Source organism: Myzus persicae, unplaced genomic scaffold (assembly GCF_001856785.1).
Source record: "Myzus persicae strain clone G006 unplaced genomic scaffold, MPER_G0061.0, whole genome shotgun sequence".
NCBI lineage: Eukaryota > Metazoa > Arthropoda > Insecta > Hemiptera > Aphididae > Myzus > Myzus persicae.
The window spans coordinates 328,215-346,733 of record NW_019104289.1 but is presented as its reverse complement, the minus strand read 5'-3'; the positions used below and the strand labels follow the sequence as shown (position 1 = coordinate 346,733).

Sequence of the window (18,519 nt, the reverse complement as noted above, 5' to 3'; positions counted from 1 at the left end):
GACCGAACGCTAATAAAGACGAGGTTCGAGGTAAACTCTTTAATAATAATTAACAACAATTATTCTATACGGTTTCCGTGTCCGGGCGAATGTATTTTTTTCCACACTCAGTTTATATTGCGTTTGGCCCCGCGACGTCTAGGACACTCCATTATTATTGCTCGTTCAATAGGTCAAAATATCTATTACTCATTATCGCCGTTCTCTCGAATGGCTTTTGAATGATTTGCTAGAAGAATATCGGCTTTGGTTTGCGTTACATTATATGGATATATTATTATTGTCGAACTGTACTTGTATTTAAAAACAAAAAATTCGTATGGTTTTTACGAAAATATTATCAATCTTATCGTATTTTGATTGGTCTGGAATTTCGATATTATTTCGCTCTTCGCGTGCAACAAGTTGATGATATTATTAGGCTGCACAGCGAGTAGAAACATTCACGTGAATTCAAATTAACATAACATTGTACTACCAGCTGTCGGGTAACGTTTAGGTATTGTGAAAGGTTTTTTTTTTGAAAATACAATTACCAAGTTCGTTGAAATAAACCCATAATATTGCGTTCGTTCAGTAAATAGTCGTATATCTGTTATTCGCTTTGAGTTTGAAAAAATGCAGTGTATTCCTTGCACTAGTTTTGCCTCGTCGATTTTCATTGGAAATAATATGGCCTGACAGACATCTGAAAAACCTTATCTCGTGCAATAGAAAAAATATAAAGTTTTATGATGTAGTACACTTTTTATTTCTATTCGATAGGTACTTATTTTATTCAAGTACTGGCATGGACAACAACGAAAAATAAAATCTCATGATAATGAGAAATCAACAGCAAAGCTTCGAACTGTATCTTATTCAACGCGCGTTTACCCGCGATTAGTTAAAAATCTATTAAAGTTTGACGAGAGAAACAAAATTTGTGTTCTCTGCTCTTATGTTGTACCAATGAATGACAATATTGTGCACCATACGCGTTTACTGATTTCGTTTGCTCATTTTTGTTTTTAGACCAGCTGCCTCCGAAATAGCAGCGATGTGGAAAGACTTCAAGAAGTTAAAACTTCTGCTATGGAAGAACCTACTGATTCAGAAGCGACATCCCATCCAGTCGTTCATAGAGCTCCTGTTGCCGGCCATCATGGCCGCTACAATGGTCATGTTCAGGTCGTGGGTGCAGCCCGTCGAGTTCAACACCGTCACAAGATTCGAACCCTTTCCCATATCGGTGCCACCGTTAATACTGGGCTACAGACACGGGTAAGTCGTGTGGTTTATTTGTTTTTGTTGGTTGGCCTGAGGGATTTTTCCCGATTGGTACATTTTTTTGGGGGTATGGGATTAAAGTTAATTTATTTTCGCTCCGTCTTCAGAAGATGTACGCAAATAATGATAGAAATTCGACGTAGACATTATAAAGTATAGTTGACGATAAATATTTTGGTGAACTTTAAAAGTTTACAGAGAAAAATATTAACTCAATTCAACCAACAAAATATAAATAATTAATTTGGTTTTTAATTACCACTAAGGCATGTATTATTATATGCTTCACTATATTATTATAAAACCCATAGTATAGGAAAACAGTCACATGTGTAAGTTACTACAAAAATAGTCAACAAATAGATTCGTTAATAAAATATTCTCTTACGAACAAATTCCCTTTCCACTCTAATCAGACTTGTAATATTATTATGAAATTGATGTGGTTAAAATTCGTTAGTATTTTGTGTCCCTGTTTATGTCTATCTGTATATTATTATAATTAGAGGATTACAACCATAGCAAACACTTATATTTTATGTCACTATACCTGTAATATACATTTAACAACATAACTCAAACATTTAACACTATCGAATATCCTGATATTTTATTTAGATTAAAATCAGTTATCTTATCACTTGAATGAACTTTGATATACTCGTATTCTGTGTGATTTATTCCTGCTATTGTCGTCTTATGTAGGAACTTAACATCTGCCATCAGCACAAATCCTTCCCTGACCCTCTCCCCAATATTGGGACACTAAAAAACGCGACATCGACCTCCTAGCGTGGCATTCGCCGAGTTTCGCAATAATAACAAATAAATAATAATAATTCCATCAAACGCCAAAGGCGATAAAAAAAAAAGCGGAATGCTACAATAGGAGTTCGGTAATATTATGAGGAAATGAAATTTGGTGTGATGACTGAATGTATTAGCGTCTCGGCGGTGAAAATCAAACTGCGAACACAAATATAATACTTAATAATAATAATAATAATAATGGTGTTGTTGATTTATTCGCCGTCAATGCGATGATGTCTCTAATGAACAATCCACAATACCCTTGAACACAAATAATAATTTTATCGTCGCACATATATTATAATATGTACAAGGTAGCTGTGGTACCGTAAATAATAGATGATTCGTTTTATGAGAAAAACACGTTGTAATTGTTTTAGATGGTCCATAGCATGGGCTCCGTATAACCCGGAATTGGAAAAAATCATGAATGACGCTTTCTCGCACACCCCCAACATGAAACGTAAGTCATCGGGTATGAAGCCAAAACGAAACAACAAAATAAAATATTTTTATTTTTTTCAGTCGAGTCGTTCGTAGACGGCGATAAGATGGAGGAGCGGCTGAATCAAGATCTCGCGATGAAAAAATTTTTGGTTGGAGTCCGTTTCGAAAACATCAAAGCGAACTCGACGTTGCCAAAAAATGCAGTTGTGAGTTCAACGATAAGCTTTGTCAACTTTTAACATTTTTACCGCATAATATCGTATTACGTAGTCATGTAGATAATATTATGTGACGGATACCGATATGATTTTCTTGTTTGTTTTTTGTTACAGGTAAAGCTGAGATATCCGTGTCATCTTCGGGTAACGAAAAAGAGTCTGATGAGCTTCGACACGGTAGAAGCGAACTGGCGGACTTACTTAATGTTTCCTCTGTATCAGACTTTCGGGCCTAGGCATAAAGAGGAAAACGACGGAGGCGAACCAGGTATAAACCCATAACCAAGTAACCGTGACGCACAAGAGTTCACAACCCGCGTGCGCAGTCGACCGTTGGACATACGTGATATTAAGACGTTTTTTTTTCACGTGTTTAGGTTATTTGTCCGAATCGTTTTTGTACTTGCAAAATCAGATCTCCAAAGCCTTGATACGATACTGGGCTCCCGGCGAGGTGATACCGGAAATCGAGTTACAGAGGTTTCCGTATCCGAAGTACATCGAAGATCCATTGCTCCCGGCTCTCACGTCGTTCATCTCCACGGTGGTGTTGCTTAGTTACATTTACACCGCCATCAATACCATCAAAGTGATCTCGGCTGAAAAAGAAATGAAAATGAAGGTGAGTAAATGGATGACAAACATGATTTTAGAGTATGACTCAGGCGACCTCCGGAACCAACAATGAATTTATAAAGTCTCCATCTGTCATCTGATCAACGTTATGAGTATACGGCAGCAATTTTTTTAGAATTTGAGATCCCCCCCCCCCTTCAATGAGCTCATGTACCACGTAGGCATAATATAAGATATTTTTTCAATAAAATGAATATTTCGGTAACCACTGTAGTTATGGAGTTGGAACCACTAGGGGGGGGGGGGCTAAGTGTCTGAAGTTCCGTCTCACACATGTCACTGCAAGTTCCTAACGAGTTCACCTATGTAATCACCCGAAGTCTTTTTCGATTTTTTTCGTTAACAGTGTCGGTACGTGCGTTTAATAATACGTCGAGCCGTTTTTTGTTTTGCAGGAAGCTATGATGCTCATGGGATTGGACAACTGGTTGCACGCATGCGCATGGTACCTGAAGAGTTTCCTTGTATGGATAATACCTCTGTTGATATTGGTGTTCTTCATAACGTACGACTGGCCCACGGGCGCGGTATTTCAGTATTCCGACCCGCTGGTACTGATGGCGATATTGACCCTGTACGTGACAGCCGGAATATCCTATTGCTTCTTGATTTCCGCCTGTTTCAAAAAAGGTAAGACCCTATGACTAAGACCAAAGGCTCTACGCGTATATGTGTAATGTATGTATAATATTATTAGGTATGTTGAGGGATTTTTACAAAATTATATCACGATGCTTTTTGTTGTGCTACTCAGGAATCTAAATATTTTTCAATGCTTATCCAAAACACTGTATAGTTAGATATTTGATATCGGAGAGTGTGTTTCATATTAAGTGCCTACAAAATAAGTATAATGTGATATTATATTATTATCTTTCAGATTTTACTCTTTTTCATTCATAATTGCGCGCTTACCTGTTTCGAATATGATTTGGAATTCATACTTAATAAATATTATAAATAAGTCTTTAATATCTTTAAATTAATCGACAAATATCACTATATAAGCACTATGGTTGTATACAGTGTAATAAAGTTAATGATTAATTATTCACCAATAACATTTATGATAGTAGATCTATGTTATGATTGTTATCGCTCGATATTTATAACAATATAATTTATGAACACAACAAATTAATTTAAAAAAACTTGCATTAAAGGTTATGTGTACCTACCAGATATATTTTTTAAATTGTTAAATTTTATTTAAAAAAAAAAAAACTATGGCTACATATTTTTGAACATATTTAAGCGATTCCGCATATTTTTTAGAGTCCATTTAGTAGTTTTTGAGGACATATTGCTAGCGTACATGTTTAAGGTTTTTAAAAATACAGCCCTAGATCATACAACAAACACATACGAGAATTGCTTGGTGTCACGGATCGTCGTCGCACATATATTACGATATAACCGTTTGTAAACAAAATAACAATATTAAGGTTTCATTAACATATCGTCAAGGTGTATCACGTCGTATGTAATAATATTTAATATATATAAAAGAAAAATATATTAATAATTATATTATGTACACATATGCGATATACGTATAATTATATATATAGGTACACACATTCACACATGACATATTTTAACATGTATTAAATAATTAGACCTTCGAATTTCCGTCTACCGCGCATATGTTTGTGTTTATTTGTTTGTGTGTGTATGCGAATAAGTGAGACTGAATTTATTCAATTCGGTTGTATATAATTTTTTTGTTTTGTTTTGTTCTAGCCAACACAGCGGCGACCGTTGGCGGAGTGTTGTGGTTCGGGACCTATGCCCCGTTTATGATCTTCCAACCCAAGTACTCGTCCATGACCAACAGAGAAATCCTGGCGTCCACCATATTGCCAAACACGGCGTTGGGATATATATTCCAGAGTCTCATCATGTTCGAAGGCATCGGAAGCGGGCTAACGTGGGAAAACATTACAGTGACGGTGTCGCCGGATGACAAAATGTGCATTGCGGACATAATGCTGATGTTGGTGTTTGACTCGGTCCTGTACCTATTGATCGCCGTATACCTGGAAACAGCTTTCCCGAGGAACAGCGGTTTCCATCCTCCGTGGTATTTCCCGATAATGGTGAGAATCGCCCGTCCGTTTTCATACGCCATTTTGACTACTCTTTCGTTGAATTTGGTCGTTCACAATACATATTATGACAATGATTACATGTTCTTTTACTGTGCATGTTTCAGCCGTCATTTTGGTTCGAGAAAAAAGTCAGCCCTAAACAAATCGCCGAAAAATCTGGCATACATATCCAATCACTCAGCAAGAGTTTCACGGCCGGAAAGTTCGTCGTCAACAAGCTATCCGTGGACATGCATCCGAATCAAATAACCGTTTTGCTGGGCCACAACGGTGCCGGTAAATCCACTACCATGTCCATGTTGACCGGACTGATAAGTCCAACTTCCGGCACAGCTTTGATAGAGGGTTACGATATCAAAACCCACATGAAAACCATACGACATTCCTTGGGGCTTTGCCCACAGTACAATTTACTCATACCGGACTTGACCGTGAAAGAGCATTTGTACTTTTTCGGAATGGTTAGTATACCGCAATCTCGATTGTATTAATAATAATATTACAATAGAATATTCGAGTAGTGTAAATGTATAAAATATTACAATACGTTATTTTTGTATGTATTTTTTAGTTGAAGGATTTGAACGAAGAGGATTTGAAAAGCGAAATCGAAAGTTACACTGAAAAATTCGAACTGGAATCGATGATCAACACGAAGTCCAAACATCTGAGCGGAGGGATGAAGAGAAAACTTTCTGTGGCCATAGCGCTAATCGGCAAATCGAAGGTACGCACATGCCGTGTAGTTAACTCGGCGGTTTCAGTCCGTTTTTCATCATTTATCAGACAAAACTAAAATTAATCGATCCTGTCGTTCGCTCGTAGGTGGTGTTGATGGACGAACCGACGTCAGGTATGGACCCGGCGGCCAGACGTACTCTGTGGAATATTTTGCAATCGGAACGGGAAGGAAGAACAATGGTGATGACAACGCATTTAATGGATGAAGCGGACCTGCTAGGTGACCGTGTCGCCATTATGAAAGCAGGCACTCTTTGTTGTGTCGGAACACCGTATTCGTTGAAAAAAGAATATGGTAAGAATATTATACGTATTATGCTAATTTATTATTATAATGTTTGCAAAAAAAAATTAAGACTTGATTTCAGGGTTCTTAAATTCAATTTTAATTAATTTCGTCACCAGACGTAAAATGGAAGCACGTATGAAAAAATATAACGAATAATTTTGACTCTAGACATTGCGGATACACATTGTTATCTTCCTCAATAATTCGATAAATTAAAACGTTCCACTTCCGTGCAAAAATAGTGTTGGAATTGTTTAAAAGAGTTTCGTATTTTTTTTAAATTCTATACTGTTAGTAACATTTTAAATATTTGATGAACTATCGATATTATATAGTATTGACTTTCAATATTTTATTCTTTTATTCGTCTGAATCGATAACGCAGTGTGTTATATTAATCAAAAACTGACAAAATACATAATGTGCGAATATTTAGAATTGAATATTGTTTTTAAAGATAGTAATAAATGTTAATGCCATTTTTACTTTTTAGGCGGTGGTTACACTTTAACTCTGGTAAAAGATGTAGTCGGTTTCAGTTTGACTAAAGTGACAAACTTCATACGCAAATATTACCCGCATTCGGTGCCAAGTAACTTGACTATCATGGAAGTCACGTATCAGCTAGAGGACTCGTCGTTGTTCCCGGATCTGCTCAACTCTCTGGAGCAATCAAAGCAGACGTTAGGAATCAAAGAATACGGAGTTACCCTGACTACGCTGCAGGACGTGTTCATGCGGTATGTGGGCGGAGCACGGCCAGAGAAACACACGGTGCGAGTTTATTTAATATGCGTTATTTTATTTTCGCTTGCAGAGTCGGCCAAGAAGACAATAAGAAATTATCGGATTACCAGATGAACGCGATCAAACACAAGTCAATGGAGCTGAAGAACCGTTTCGACACTTTGTTCTACGACCCCGAGTGCGACTCTACCGATTATAAATCTGAAAGTAAGGATCTGCGAATCCGATCATTGTACGTTTTGTTCAACTCTGATGTAATAACACTGTTGTTTGATCAGGGGCCAGGGGATGGAAATTGTTCTGGATCCAATGCGGAGCGATCATGGAAAAGAAATGCTTGCAGTCATACCGTTCTCTGATATTGCACTCGTTACAAATAACGCTGACGATGTTTTTCATATGCTTGGCGCTGCTGGTCGTTAACGCCTGGCAGGGCATGAAAGATTTGCCGGCCCTAGCAGCCGAACTAGCGGTAAGTAACAACGACCGTCAGCCTACGATTTCAATGTTTATGTTTTCGATGAAAATCATTTATTTTTTACTTTCTCTAGAACTACTGGGAACCCATCAGTACGGTCATGTTGTCCACCAATAACACGCAGATTGGCAATTTTTACGAGTCGTACAAGAATGCCTGTGCGCCTAACCCGGTTTTGGATTTGAATTACCGTTCCACGTACAGTTACTTCGAAGACTTTTTACTGCGAGTAGTGAGTATTTTTTCTCCCTCGGATAGTTAAAATAATATTAAGAACCCACTTATCTGGTTATGCGATAACCACGCGTGAGCACCTTGACAAATAAAAACGCAAAATATATTCCGTTCATATCAATGGAAAATAACGTTTACGTTTGATGTTTATCCGCAGGCCTCAGAAAAGATATCGCCATTCACACAGAAGTACATTGTCGGCGCAATATTCGGCGAAGACAGGATCACGGCGTATTTCAATAACCAACCTTACCACGGTCCACCGTTGGCACTCAGTATGGTGCACAACGCTATACTGAAAAGTTACAAAGGAGAAGATTACGGGATACTCGTAGTGAATCATCCACTGCCCTACCAAGGAGTGGACAAGGTGAGAAAATTGTCAACTATGGTTTTCGTGGCATAATTTCGATAAAACCCTATGATTGGCAGTCAATATTCTTGACAAATTAAGAATCTCGTTCTAGCCCCTGATCATGTGATCCAAAGAGACACCTAAATTAAGTACACTCTCCCTTCGAATTATGAGAAATTTGGTACTAATATACTATAAATGCCGATGCACTTTTTTACTGGAGCACCGGATGCATCATAAATAATTGAGCTTACAATATATTGTATTTAAACAATAATTATTTATGTAACTATATTATATTTATTTTTGTAGTATTGATTTATTGATAATTGCTTCATATTTTTTATAGTTCTATTTTTTTGAATGACTTCATAGATTTTTAACTAAAAAGAGAATATTTTTTTCTGAGAGTTAGTCATAAATTTTGGGTAGTAGACTCGTGGACGTCGTTATCGTCCGTCATAAAATATAATCCAGGATGACGATGACATACCGCAGTAATATTGTTTTAAACCAACGCCAACCTTAACGCAATCGTTTGTTTGTCTACACAGCTGATGAAATTAACCGGAGGCAGCAACTTGGGCTACCAGGTGGCGTTCAACTGCGCCATTTCACAAGCGTTCGTGTGCGCCGTGTACGTGCTGTTCGCCGTCAACGAACGACATACCGGCGCCAAGCACATGCAACAGATCGCCGGCGTCAAACCACTGGCCTACTGGGGAGCGTCTCTGCTGTGGGACTGGATAACTTACCTGACCGTCATATTCTCCATTCTGCTGTTGCTCTTCTGGTGGGGCGATCCGGGATATTCGAGCTTAAAACAAATGGGTCAGTATAATAATATGGCCATCGCTACCAATCACGATATTGTATTAAGACGACGTACGTTTTGTCCAGACCAAATGGAATTGGGCGTTTAAACTCAAATAACATTTAAAATTTTTGATTTTCATCAATGCAATTTTACTACATCATACCTAGAATGATGAGTGGTGAATATAGTTTAATAATAGTATACGTCCTCTTAACAGCAGAAGTACATTATAATGATATGGTAGCGAGTTGTTATTGTCGGCTGCAACTTTTTTTTTTTACTTGTTACCATTTATATTTTGATTCACCTGCAGGACTGATGCTGAGCCTGCTGGTGGCTTTCTCGTGGGCGACGATGCCGTTGATGAGTCTTTTCTCGTACCTGTTCTCAAACCCGTCTACTAGTTTCACGAGAATATCTATGTTTAGCGTTATGACCGGTAAGGATAAAAAATACCATTATCAATAATATATACTATAATTGTTTTTATCATTACACTCTATGGCTTTTGGGTTGACCATTTTTAGAAAAATAAAATACAGGACTAAAAATGTTCGCTACACCCTCCTGAACCCACCCTACCACTTTTCACCCAAAAATATTATTATCTCAAGTACCTAAAAAGATTTAACTAATAGAAAAAAAATTTAAACCAATATAACCAATGTATTATATATAACCTAACCAATATACACTACACAGCTTATAGTGACGTTACAAACGGTTCGATTTTCAAACGAACCTAACGAAATTATAAATAATTTCCAAAATCCAACTAATAAATTTAACAATAATAATAATTTGAATTAAATTGGTCGAAGAACTATGAAAAATTAAACTAATTTATCTGAGTACAGTGAATGATATTTACGTTGAGTATTGCATTGTCATAATTGTTTGATAAACCTAATATTAATTTATTTAAATTATAATTTACATATTTCGTTGTCCAAAAGCAAACATTTTCACACTCAGTTGAAAAACTTGTGTTAAATATTTTTATATAATAGGAAATATACATTAAAAAAAAAAATATATGATTATATTTTTTATTTTTTTATTTTAAAATATAATTTTTAGTTTTTTTTAATAATCAAAATAATTTATATTTAAAAAAATCAGAGTTTGTTACATAGTACATTGAGCCACACCTTACTATGAAATAATAAATAATATAATATAAATTATTATGTATACGGACGTGTTCCAATCGATTGATGGCTTTATTTACGAAATAATATTATACAGTGTGTGTCTAATCACGATACAGGTGCTTTTTGCTTCATGTTGGTGCTTATTTTGGACATGCAACCACTGTGCTTGAAGGACCAGGCCAAGTTTATCGACAACATGATGATTTACTTCCCACATTACGCTCTAGGAAGCGGTTTGAAAAATATATACTCTTCGTACGAGTACAGCGAGATTTGCAACTTCCAAAAGAACGGTAAGTCACGTGCCGCAGGCAATCGTAGATAATAAATATAATTATCAATAAATAAATATACCTATAGGTATTATGAGATCGTGGTAAACGGCACTCAATGTGTACCTACGTCTACTTGGAAGTATTTATTTTAAATAAGAGACATTTCCTGTCAACCGTGAGTTCCGACAGACCGCGAGTCTGCTGTGAACCAAAACATCTAAAATAATTTCCTCCTTTTTTTTTGAACTTGAACTAATGGTTTATAACTGCTGTTGTCTTAGCCACATGTTTTGGATGGGATGGTGATAACCTGTCGTGGACCAGCCCCGGCATCGGCAGAAACATGACGCACCTGTTCTGGTTAGGATTCGTGAGCGTGATATTACTGCTGTCGTGCGAATACCTCACGTATTACGGCAACAAAGTCCACTGCACTCTGATGAAGCTCTACAGCCACATAATGCTCAAGAACTCCGTCAAGGAAGACAAGTACGACTTGAACTGTTATGAATCGGACGTGGCCCACGAAAAGCAAGTGGTCAACAGTGCCGACCCACACAACTATTGTCTATACCTCAAGTGAGTTGTGCACCACCTAATTCATAGCGACCCTAAACGTCAAATTTATTGATGGACATTACCATAATAAGTACCCCAAACATGATGGCACTTGCGTTGTACCCAGCTTTCCTATTGAGGCTTCAATTTTTCTAACGCATTCGTCTTAGATTTTTGAAATATACCTATATTATAATAATATGTAATATGCACGTAATTAATGATCAACTGAGTAGAAAAAATATGGTATTTCAAAAATACGAAAAGAGATAGTAATTTTGTAGCTCAATGGCCAAAATCATTTAAAGATAATACTTCAACTAGTTTATACATTTAGCCTTGTATTTTATGCAGAGTGGAAAAAAGATTATGTTAAACACTTAATTGCATAAATAAACAGTATTTTTTAATACTCCGGAAATCGGTTATTGAGGGATATTATCCTTTTTCTCCTCAGCTGTTCGTTTTAAATTCATACTGACTGAATTATCGTGATGATTACGTCTAGTGGTTACTACTTCACTGAGTACTTATATACCAACCCACTATCGGTAGGTGTTCAATCGACTAGGTAATGGAATGCAAAATAAGGATTATATCTTTCAGAAAAATTTGCTAAAGAGCATTAAAATATGATTTTTTGTGTGCATATTATATCAGCTTTATACACGGGTTATGACTAAAATATCTTTGGTTTGTTTTAATGAAAACTTGTTAAAACATAATAATACACCCTAAGTTAAACATTATTGAGTTATGATTGACTATGTTTTTAAATATCAAAATACTTATCAATTGTTCACTGACACAACGGTTTGGAACAATATTGGAGTTCGAGTAGTTTGCCCTTAAATCGCAAGTGGGCCAACTTTCGTCTCGAGCGATATATTTATTTTTTATAACAACGTGGTCTCTCGTTTCGCAGCAACGTCTGGAAGAAATACGGTAACAAGGAAGCGGTCAGAGGCCTGAACCTGGCGCTGAAATCCAACGAGTGTTTTGGTCTGCTGGGGTCGAACGGCGCCGGAAAGACTACCACTTTCAAGATGCTAACAGGTGACATAAAGAACACCGCCGGCGACATTTACGTGTGCGGCGTGAACGTGAACAACAACCGCGAGAAGATCCACGAGGTGGGAGGATACTGTCCTCAGTTCAACGGTCTCATCGAAGAGCTCACTGGCTACGAGACGCTCCATTTCTTCTGCAAGCTCAGAGGCATGTCCTACAAGGAAGCGTCCACTGTGCCGTTCCACCTGGCCTCCAGGCTGTCCTTCATGGCTTACTTGAACGTCCAAGCGAAAAACTACAGGTGAGTGCGTCACCCAGTACCGGGTCGAAATAGTATTATTTAATATCGTTACCCAACAAAAATGGCATTGTAACTCAGTTTTTAAGATTTTTCAGGATAATTATTTTATAAATGACAATTCTAATTTTGCTTTTCAACTCTTTTTTTTTTTGTTACGTTTTCATCATTATTATAGCTTGGAACACATCAAAATTAGTTTTTTTTGTCTTTTATAAGTGATGCATAATGAGTTATGACCTTATGTAAAATTTAATAACTCAAGTTAATTTTGTTATCATCTGAACATACTGTGTTGTATTTTAATTGGTTTTAGTTTTTTAAATTTTACACTACTGGGTGAACTGTAGACCCGAAAAAAATTTTTTTACATAATTTTAACTTTTAAATCCTTATAATTAAATTTATTTTTTATGTTTTTCCCGGTTATAATTTATTTACTCTTTTGAATAACAACATAAGTTTTAATTTCATATTTCCGAGCAGAATGTTATTCGGAGTATGCCCATTTAAAAAAATCCAATTTCGGGGAAGTGGTATGCATAATAGTATTTCAAGTTTAAGCGATCGGAGTGGAGGACCCTTGTACCACTCCGCTCCGCACATCGAAACTTTAAATACTTAATACTCCCGGACTTATAATATTTATATAGGTACTCACAGCTGCGGTAATCAACAAAACACACAAACGACAAATGTTATAGTTTTGTATAAAAAAAATAAGCATTATAATTCTCTGTTCGCGTATTTCGCGTTTAAGAGAATCGATTTTAATCTCGAATTTGTATTGTTTGTGATTATAGTGGGGGAAACAAGAGGAAACTCAGCACGGCCATAGCTATGATCGGTGACCCGAGCGTCCTGTTCTTGGACGAACCAACTTCCGGCCTAGACCCCGCAGCCCGGAAACACCTCTGGGACACGGTGAGCGAGGAGAGGGATCGTGGCAAATGCGTTTTCATCACTTCTCACAGGTACTTTAATATTATCACGAAGTAACAATACTGTCAGAGATTTTTGTTGATTTTATTGAGTAGACATTATGTCAGACTGATAAATTATAGTAATAATATTGAAGTACTGCAATGGCTTGGTTAACTAAGTTATGTCGGCAAAGATTTTCGTGTTTTTAACCAAACGTATAATATAATAACGCATGTTCTAGTTTCTGGACATTAATATGCGTTGTAATTAAAAAAAAAAACAAAAACATTCAAATGTTCGTACTGCGTGTAAGTGCACTGTTGTTGGATTTCACGTTTTATTTCTCCTATGACAGGAGGGGAAAACATTTTTTCCAAAAAATCGACCTTCTGAAATGATCTCTAGTAAAAAAATAAAAATCTCGCCTTTTGTCGATTCGTATTATTATTGTAACTATTCACAAATCTATTACGCCCATCTTCGAATAAAATATAGTAAACAACTTATTAACATAATTATTGTTTTCGACAGTCTCGAGGAGTGCGAAGCCCTGTGCAGTCGTCTGGCCATCATGGTGGACGGCCGCCTGTGCTGCATCGGGTCTGTGCAGCATCTGAAAAACAAATTCTCCGTCGGCTACCAGCTGCACATAAAATTCCACCCCGACAACTATACGAGAGCTAAAGATTACGTGATGAAATCGTTCGTCGGTAAGTGTCCTAAGTATTAATATGACAATATCATCTTGTGAGCAATGATATAATTATTTGCTATCGCGCAACAACGGAGCAGTACAGTAATAAAACTAAAAAATATAATAATGCCTCGGTCAGTTTTTTGTGTTCATTAATAAGTCATGAAAGTGACACAATATTATAATACGTAATATGTTTCTAATGATTAATAATATCACACTTATTTCTCACAGCTCTACTAAGTTTGTAATTTAAATTATTAATTAGTTTTAAACACCATCTGTAGTATATTTTTACTTGAACAACCGTAAGCGGAATTCATTTTTCTAAAAATGTTGTCGACACACAATTAATATCGAATCACTGGGAGTTAACATAGTATTATGTAATAAACCATAACACGATGTACTCGTTTACCAAGAGATACTATATTATTCAATATCCGTGAACTATACATCAACACTAAAATCCAGTTTACGGTCACTTGGTTTATATTAAATAGGTATTATACTAGTTTATAGGTACATAATAATATTATTTATTAATTAATAAAAATATTGATTATACAATAGCCTCGTTCGGCTAACGGACTACATAATTCAGATTTCATTCTCTAGAGATAATATCGTCGTTGTTTTCTTGATTTCTGTTATTATCTATATAAAATAATAGACGAATATGTGTGTAAATAAAATTGTAAATGCTCTGTGCGTTGTTTCGCTTACGACACAGCTCCGATAAAGTTTGAAAAAATATTCTGTTCGATCATGTAAACGAAAATACTTTTAAGTTAATAATATTCGAAAACCCATAAATATTAGATATTTCATAAACAACGTAACGTTGAGTTTTAAATATTCAAAAACATTTATTTTTTTTAAACACACTAAAAGCCGACGGAAAATTAAAAAAAAAAAAACTGCGTAGGAATACCGCAGATGTCGGCCGAAAAAAACATCGTCGGTCCGACGACCTAACCTTCGGTGGTTGGTTTTCCACGAAAAACTCCGTTTGACATTATTTTTTACTTACGGTTGATAGCGCAATGTCATTAATAATCGGTCGCGTCGGAAAAGTCGTTTTCTACGACGGTCACGACTGTTTGCTCATAACACACACATACCTACACGGGTAACCACACACGAACGATGAAAACTAAAAATGACAACCATTAATAATAACATTGTGAACGTCGTTTCAGGCGCCAACTTACGCGAGGAATTCGAAATCACGGCGCTGTTCCACATTCCCAAGAAGTATCCGTGTTCGTACGCTTTCGCTCAAATGGAACAGGCCAAGAAAGAGCTGCTGATCGACGATTATTCGATAACACAGACTAGTCTAGAACAGGTATGTACCACAACAACCGTTTCCGGAATTTTGTTCCGCTCCCGCCAATATTATCAATTCCTCCAGTTCTATGTTGGTCTTTACACGTCGATCGTGTGTCCGCTTCGGTACCACCACCGCGGCAACGACTGTCTAGTATAAAAATAATCGTATTGTTATGATTACTTAATTTTTAAAAATTCTAATCATTATAATAATCACTACATCAATAACTGTGTGACGATCGGTCTTCAATTTCCTAAAAATATCAAAATTGTACAATCCGATTTCAAGGGATTGGCGGCAGCCACAAACCTGGGAGAGTCAACGATAATTTTTAAATGTTTATAGTTATTCTAACTTTTTTTAAACTCATTTCAATTCAAAGTAGTACGGAAACTTAAAGTTAGCTTAAAAACTTGAGTTAAGTTGATTCATTATTTATATATATATATACATTTCCAGTAATATGATATTAAATAAAGAAAGTGAATGTTTGTCAGATTGCATCATCAATAATAATATCATTATATTTATTAATTAATTATTTATAAATTAACGTAACTTAGATTTTGTATTATTTTTTACTTATTTATTAAGTTTATATCCATAAAAAAATCAGGCAATTTAAAAATTGGGAGGAGTGTAGGGTAAAATTTAGAAAAGTGGACTGACCGATCTCGAGTGGACGAATTGCTTTGTACACTTCAGTCTGTCCTCTCCTATGTTTTTTTGTTGTTAATAATGTAAAAATAAAGTTATATACTTTTTCCATTGAAATACTATATCGAAAGACCAATAATATCTTTTTTGTTGTGGTCTGAACAAAAAAAAAAAAACACCAAAAAAATAATTATAATGATATATGTAATAACCGAGTCGTGTGTTCCACAGGTGTTTTTGAGCTTTACCAGAAATCGTCAACAAGCAATAGCATAACCACGTCGTCCACGCGCAGCCTGCAGGGCGCCGACTTCATTTCATCCTACGTTCGTTCCCCGACCCAACCCCATCCCGACCCCGTCTCAACCCCAACCCCATCCCAGTCCCAATTTTTAAGTATAAGTTTATGAGTGCCATGTCAATGAAAAAAAAGAAAACAACGAAATAGAAAGAAAACCTAAATATAACTATCGCGATATTATTATTATATGTCTTCCCCTCGGAACGTACAGCGTGTAACACGACATTCCGATGAACTGTTGTTGTTGTTGTCGTTTTTTTTTTTTTTTCGTACGAAGGCTGAATAATTGTATATTTTAAGAAAGAAAGAGATAATTCTTTGAGAAGACGACGACGATGAAGGAGAAGAATAAGAAGAAGATGATTAAGGAGTTGATGAAGAGGAGAAAAGACGAGAAGGAGTTGGAAATAGAAGTTTCGTTTTGAAATATATATTGAAAAAATAAAAATATTTATGTGATAATTTATAAATACTTTGTGCGAACGGCATTTTTGGTTGCTCGCACTCTAAAACCGAATTAAGTATATATACATAATATTATATTACAATATATAAATATACTTGTATATGTACGTTACTATCGTAGTTTCGGTTTTTTTGTAACATTATTTTATTTTCCTCAAGTGTAATACTATATATATATATATATGCGTAATACTATTGTTTAAACGCTCAATGTACAGACATATATTTTTGGAAATTCTCTTTATATATATATATATATATATATATCGGGTTCAAGACAATGTACCTACCTATTGTTCTTTTTTTGTTTTTTTTTTTTTTTTTGTTTACTCTAGTTACTATACATAATATATATATATATATATAAATATATTTTAATAACTATCTGTAATTACCATTTAGAGTAGAAACTATTTAATTTATTAAGTATAATCTGTTCAATAGGTTTAAGAAAAATATACCAAAATGTACAGTTACGTTTTTGTATTATTTCGCGTCGTAACATTATCCGTACCTTTCCGGTCGTTTGTGTACTCGAAAAGACAATGCAGCTTCCTGTGTAATGATATTATTTTTAATTGATTAAAAATTAAAAAAACTAAGCAAAACCCTTCGCGGAACTTCGACAACAAGACCTGCGACGGAGATAAAATGTTTTTCGTGTTTCGATTTAAATGTTTTCATCGATTTCACGTCATTCGCTATCTTTCGTATTACCTATACTCATGTGCTCATCCACTAGGTTTAATAAATAAAAATAAAAGTGGGTCGAGGTCGACGAAAATTTTAACAAGCACTCGAAAGCAAGTGATTGATTCTGTCGGACATTTTATGGGAAGGTAGGCAACTACGTTCATACAATTTTTATGACACATTTTAAGGTGTACCTACTAATGATAATAAACTTTAACGATCTCGTAGAATTGAATTGCTGCTAAGAATATTTGCATTGATATTAGCCCGTCCGTGTCAGACAGTTTTGAATCGCCGTTCGATGTCGGCCAAGGTCACACATTGTACAAATTATATTTTTTTAATTGTTTATCGAGTTACAGTCTATATAGGTGCGTACATTATTTTACCACTAAATTAAATGCCTAACAATTCGTCTGGTTTATACATTCCCTACAAGTACAACTGTATTATCGTTTTTTCTTTGATAATAGTGGAGATGAAATCGTATTAGATGAATATTAAGGTAACACTGATTGTGTGTTTTGAAAAAAAAGAAAATGACAACTGCTGTCGGAGCATAATATTTTGGCCATTTTGTTAAGCCGAGGATGGAATTAAATTAGAAAGGATCGGGTGCACCTACATCGTGATTACCTACTAGAAAATGTTGATCCTCATAGGATTAGAGTACAATTTTAGATTATAAAAAATTGAAAAAATACCTTTGACTTAAACTAGTCGTAGAACTCTTTTACAATAGTTATTTTTACTTGGCATTACATTTTTTAGTGCATTTTTGAGTTTTATGAATTGGATACAATAGTATTAAGTTGTATACAATATTGTATACAACAAATTATATAGATTTAAGAAATAATATTGAATACAATTAAACGTAAATGTGACTTTATAGACTTTGCCATATTGGCTTAAAGGATATTTATAATATATTTTTTTAACAGATTTTGATTTATCATCTCACAAGACGTGTCCTACCTATGTTTTAACACTTAAAAAAT

At 35.4% G+C, this 18,519-nt stretch overlaps 1 protein-coding gene across 3 annotated transcripts in view; it reads left to right on the top strand.

Annotated features, from left to right (window-relative positions):
• Window positions 1-16,663, top strand: part of LOC111040929 (ATP-binding cassette sub-family A member 1) — a 42,108-nt gene extending 25,445 nt beyond the window's left edge. For 2 of the 3 annotated variants that reach the window (XM_022325010.1, XM_022325011.1), the window contains exons 2-25: window positions 1,015-1,263; window positions 2,460-2,542; window positions 2,605-2,732; window positions 2,859-3,012; window positions 3,122-3,366; window positions 3,776-4,010; window positions 5,124-5,479; window positions 5,596-5,952; window positions 6,063-6,218; window positions 6,317-6,527; window positions 7,015-7,261; window positions 7,339-7,475; window positions 7,547-7,740; window positions 7,820-7,978; window positions 8,138-8,350; window positions 8,890-9,166; window positions 9,466-9,591; window positions 10,423-10,599; window positions 10,863-11,160; window positions 12,065-12,451; window positions 13,252-13,422; window positions 13,904-14,082; window positions 15,269-15,417; window positions 16,291-16,335. In XM_022325010.1, the coding sequence (XP_022180702.1) occupies window positions 1,040-1,263; window positions 2,460-2,542; window positions 2,605-2,732; window positions 2,859-3,012; window positions 3,122-3,366; window positions 3,776-4,010; window positions 5,124-5,479; window positions 5,596-5,952; window positions 6,063-6,218; window positions 6,317-6,527; window positions 7,015-7,261; window positions 7,339-7,475; window positions 7,547-7,740; window positions 7,820-7,978; window positions 8,138-8,350; window positions 8,890-9,166; window positions 9,466-9,591; window positions 10,423-10,599; window positions 10,863-11,160; window positions 12,065-12,451; window positions 13,252-13,422; window positions 13,904-14,082; window positions 15,269-15,417; window positions 16,291-16,335 (4,908 nt within the window). In that variant the 5' untranslated portion in view covers window positions 1,015-1,039. Of the gene's footprint in view, window positions 1-1,014; window positions 1,264-2,459; window positions 2,543-2,604; window positions 2,733-2,858; window positions 3,013-3,121; window positions 3,367-3,775; window positions 4,011-5,123; window positions 5,480-5,595; window positions 5,953-6,062; window positions 6,219-6,316; window positions 6,528-7,014; window positions 7,262-7,338; window positions 7,476-7,546; window positions 7,741-7,819; window positions 7,979-8,137; window positions 8,351-8,889; window positions 9,167-9,465; window positions 9,592-10,422; window positions 10,600-10,862; window positions 11,161-12,064; window positions 12,452-13,251; window positions 13,423-13,903; window positions 14,083-15,268; window positions 15,418-16,290 lie in introns of those variants that run through there. The other variant, XM_022325008.1, reaches the window with a different exon arrangement.
• Window positions 16,664-18,519: the final 1,856 nt, after the last annotated feature.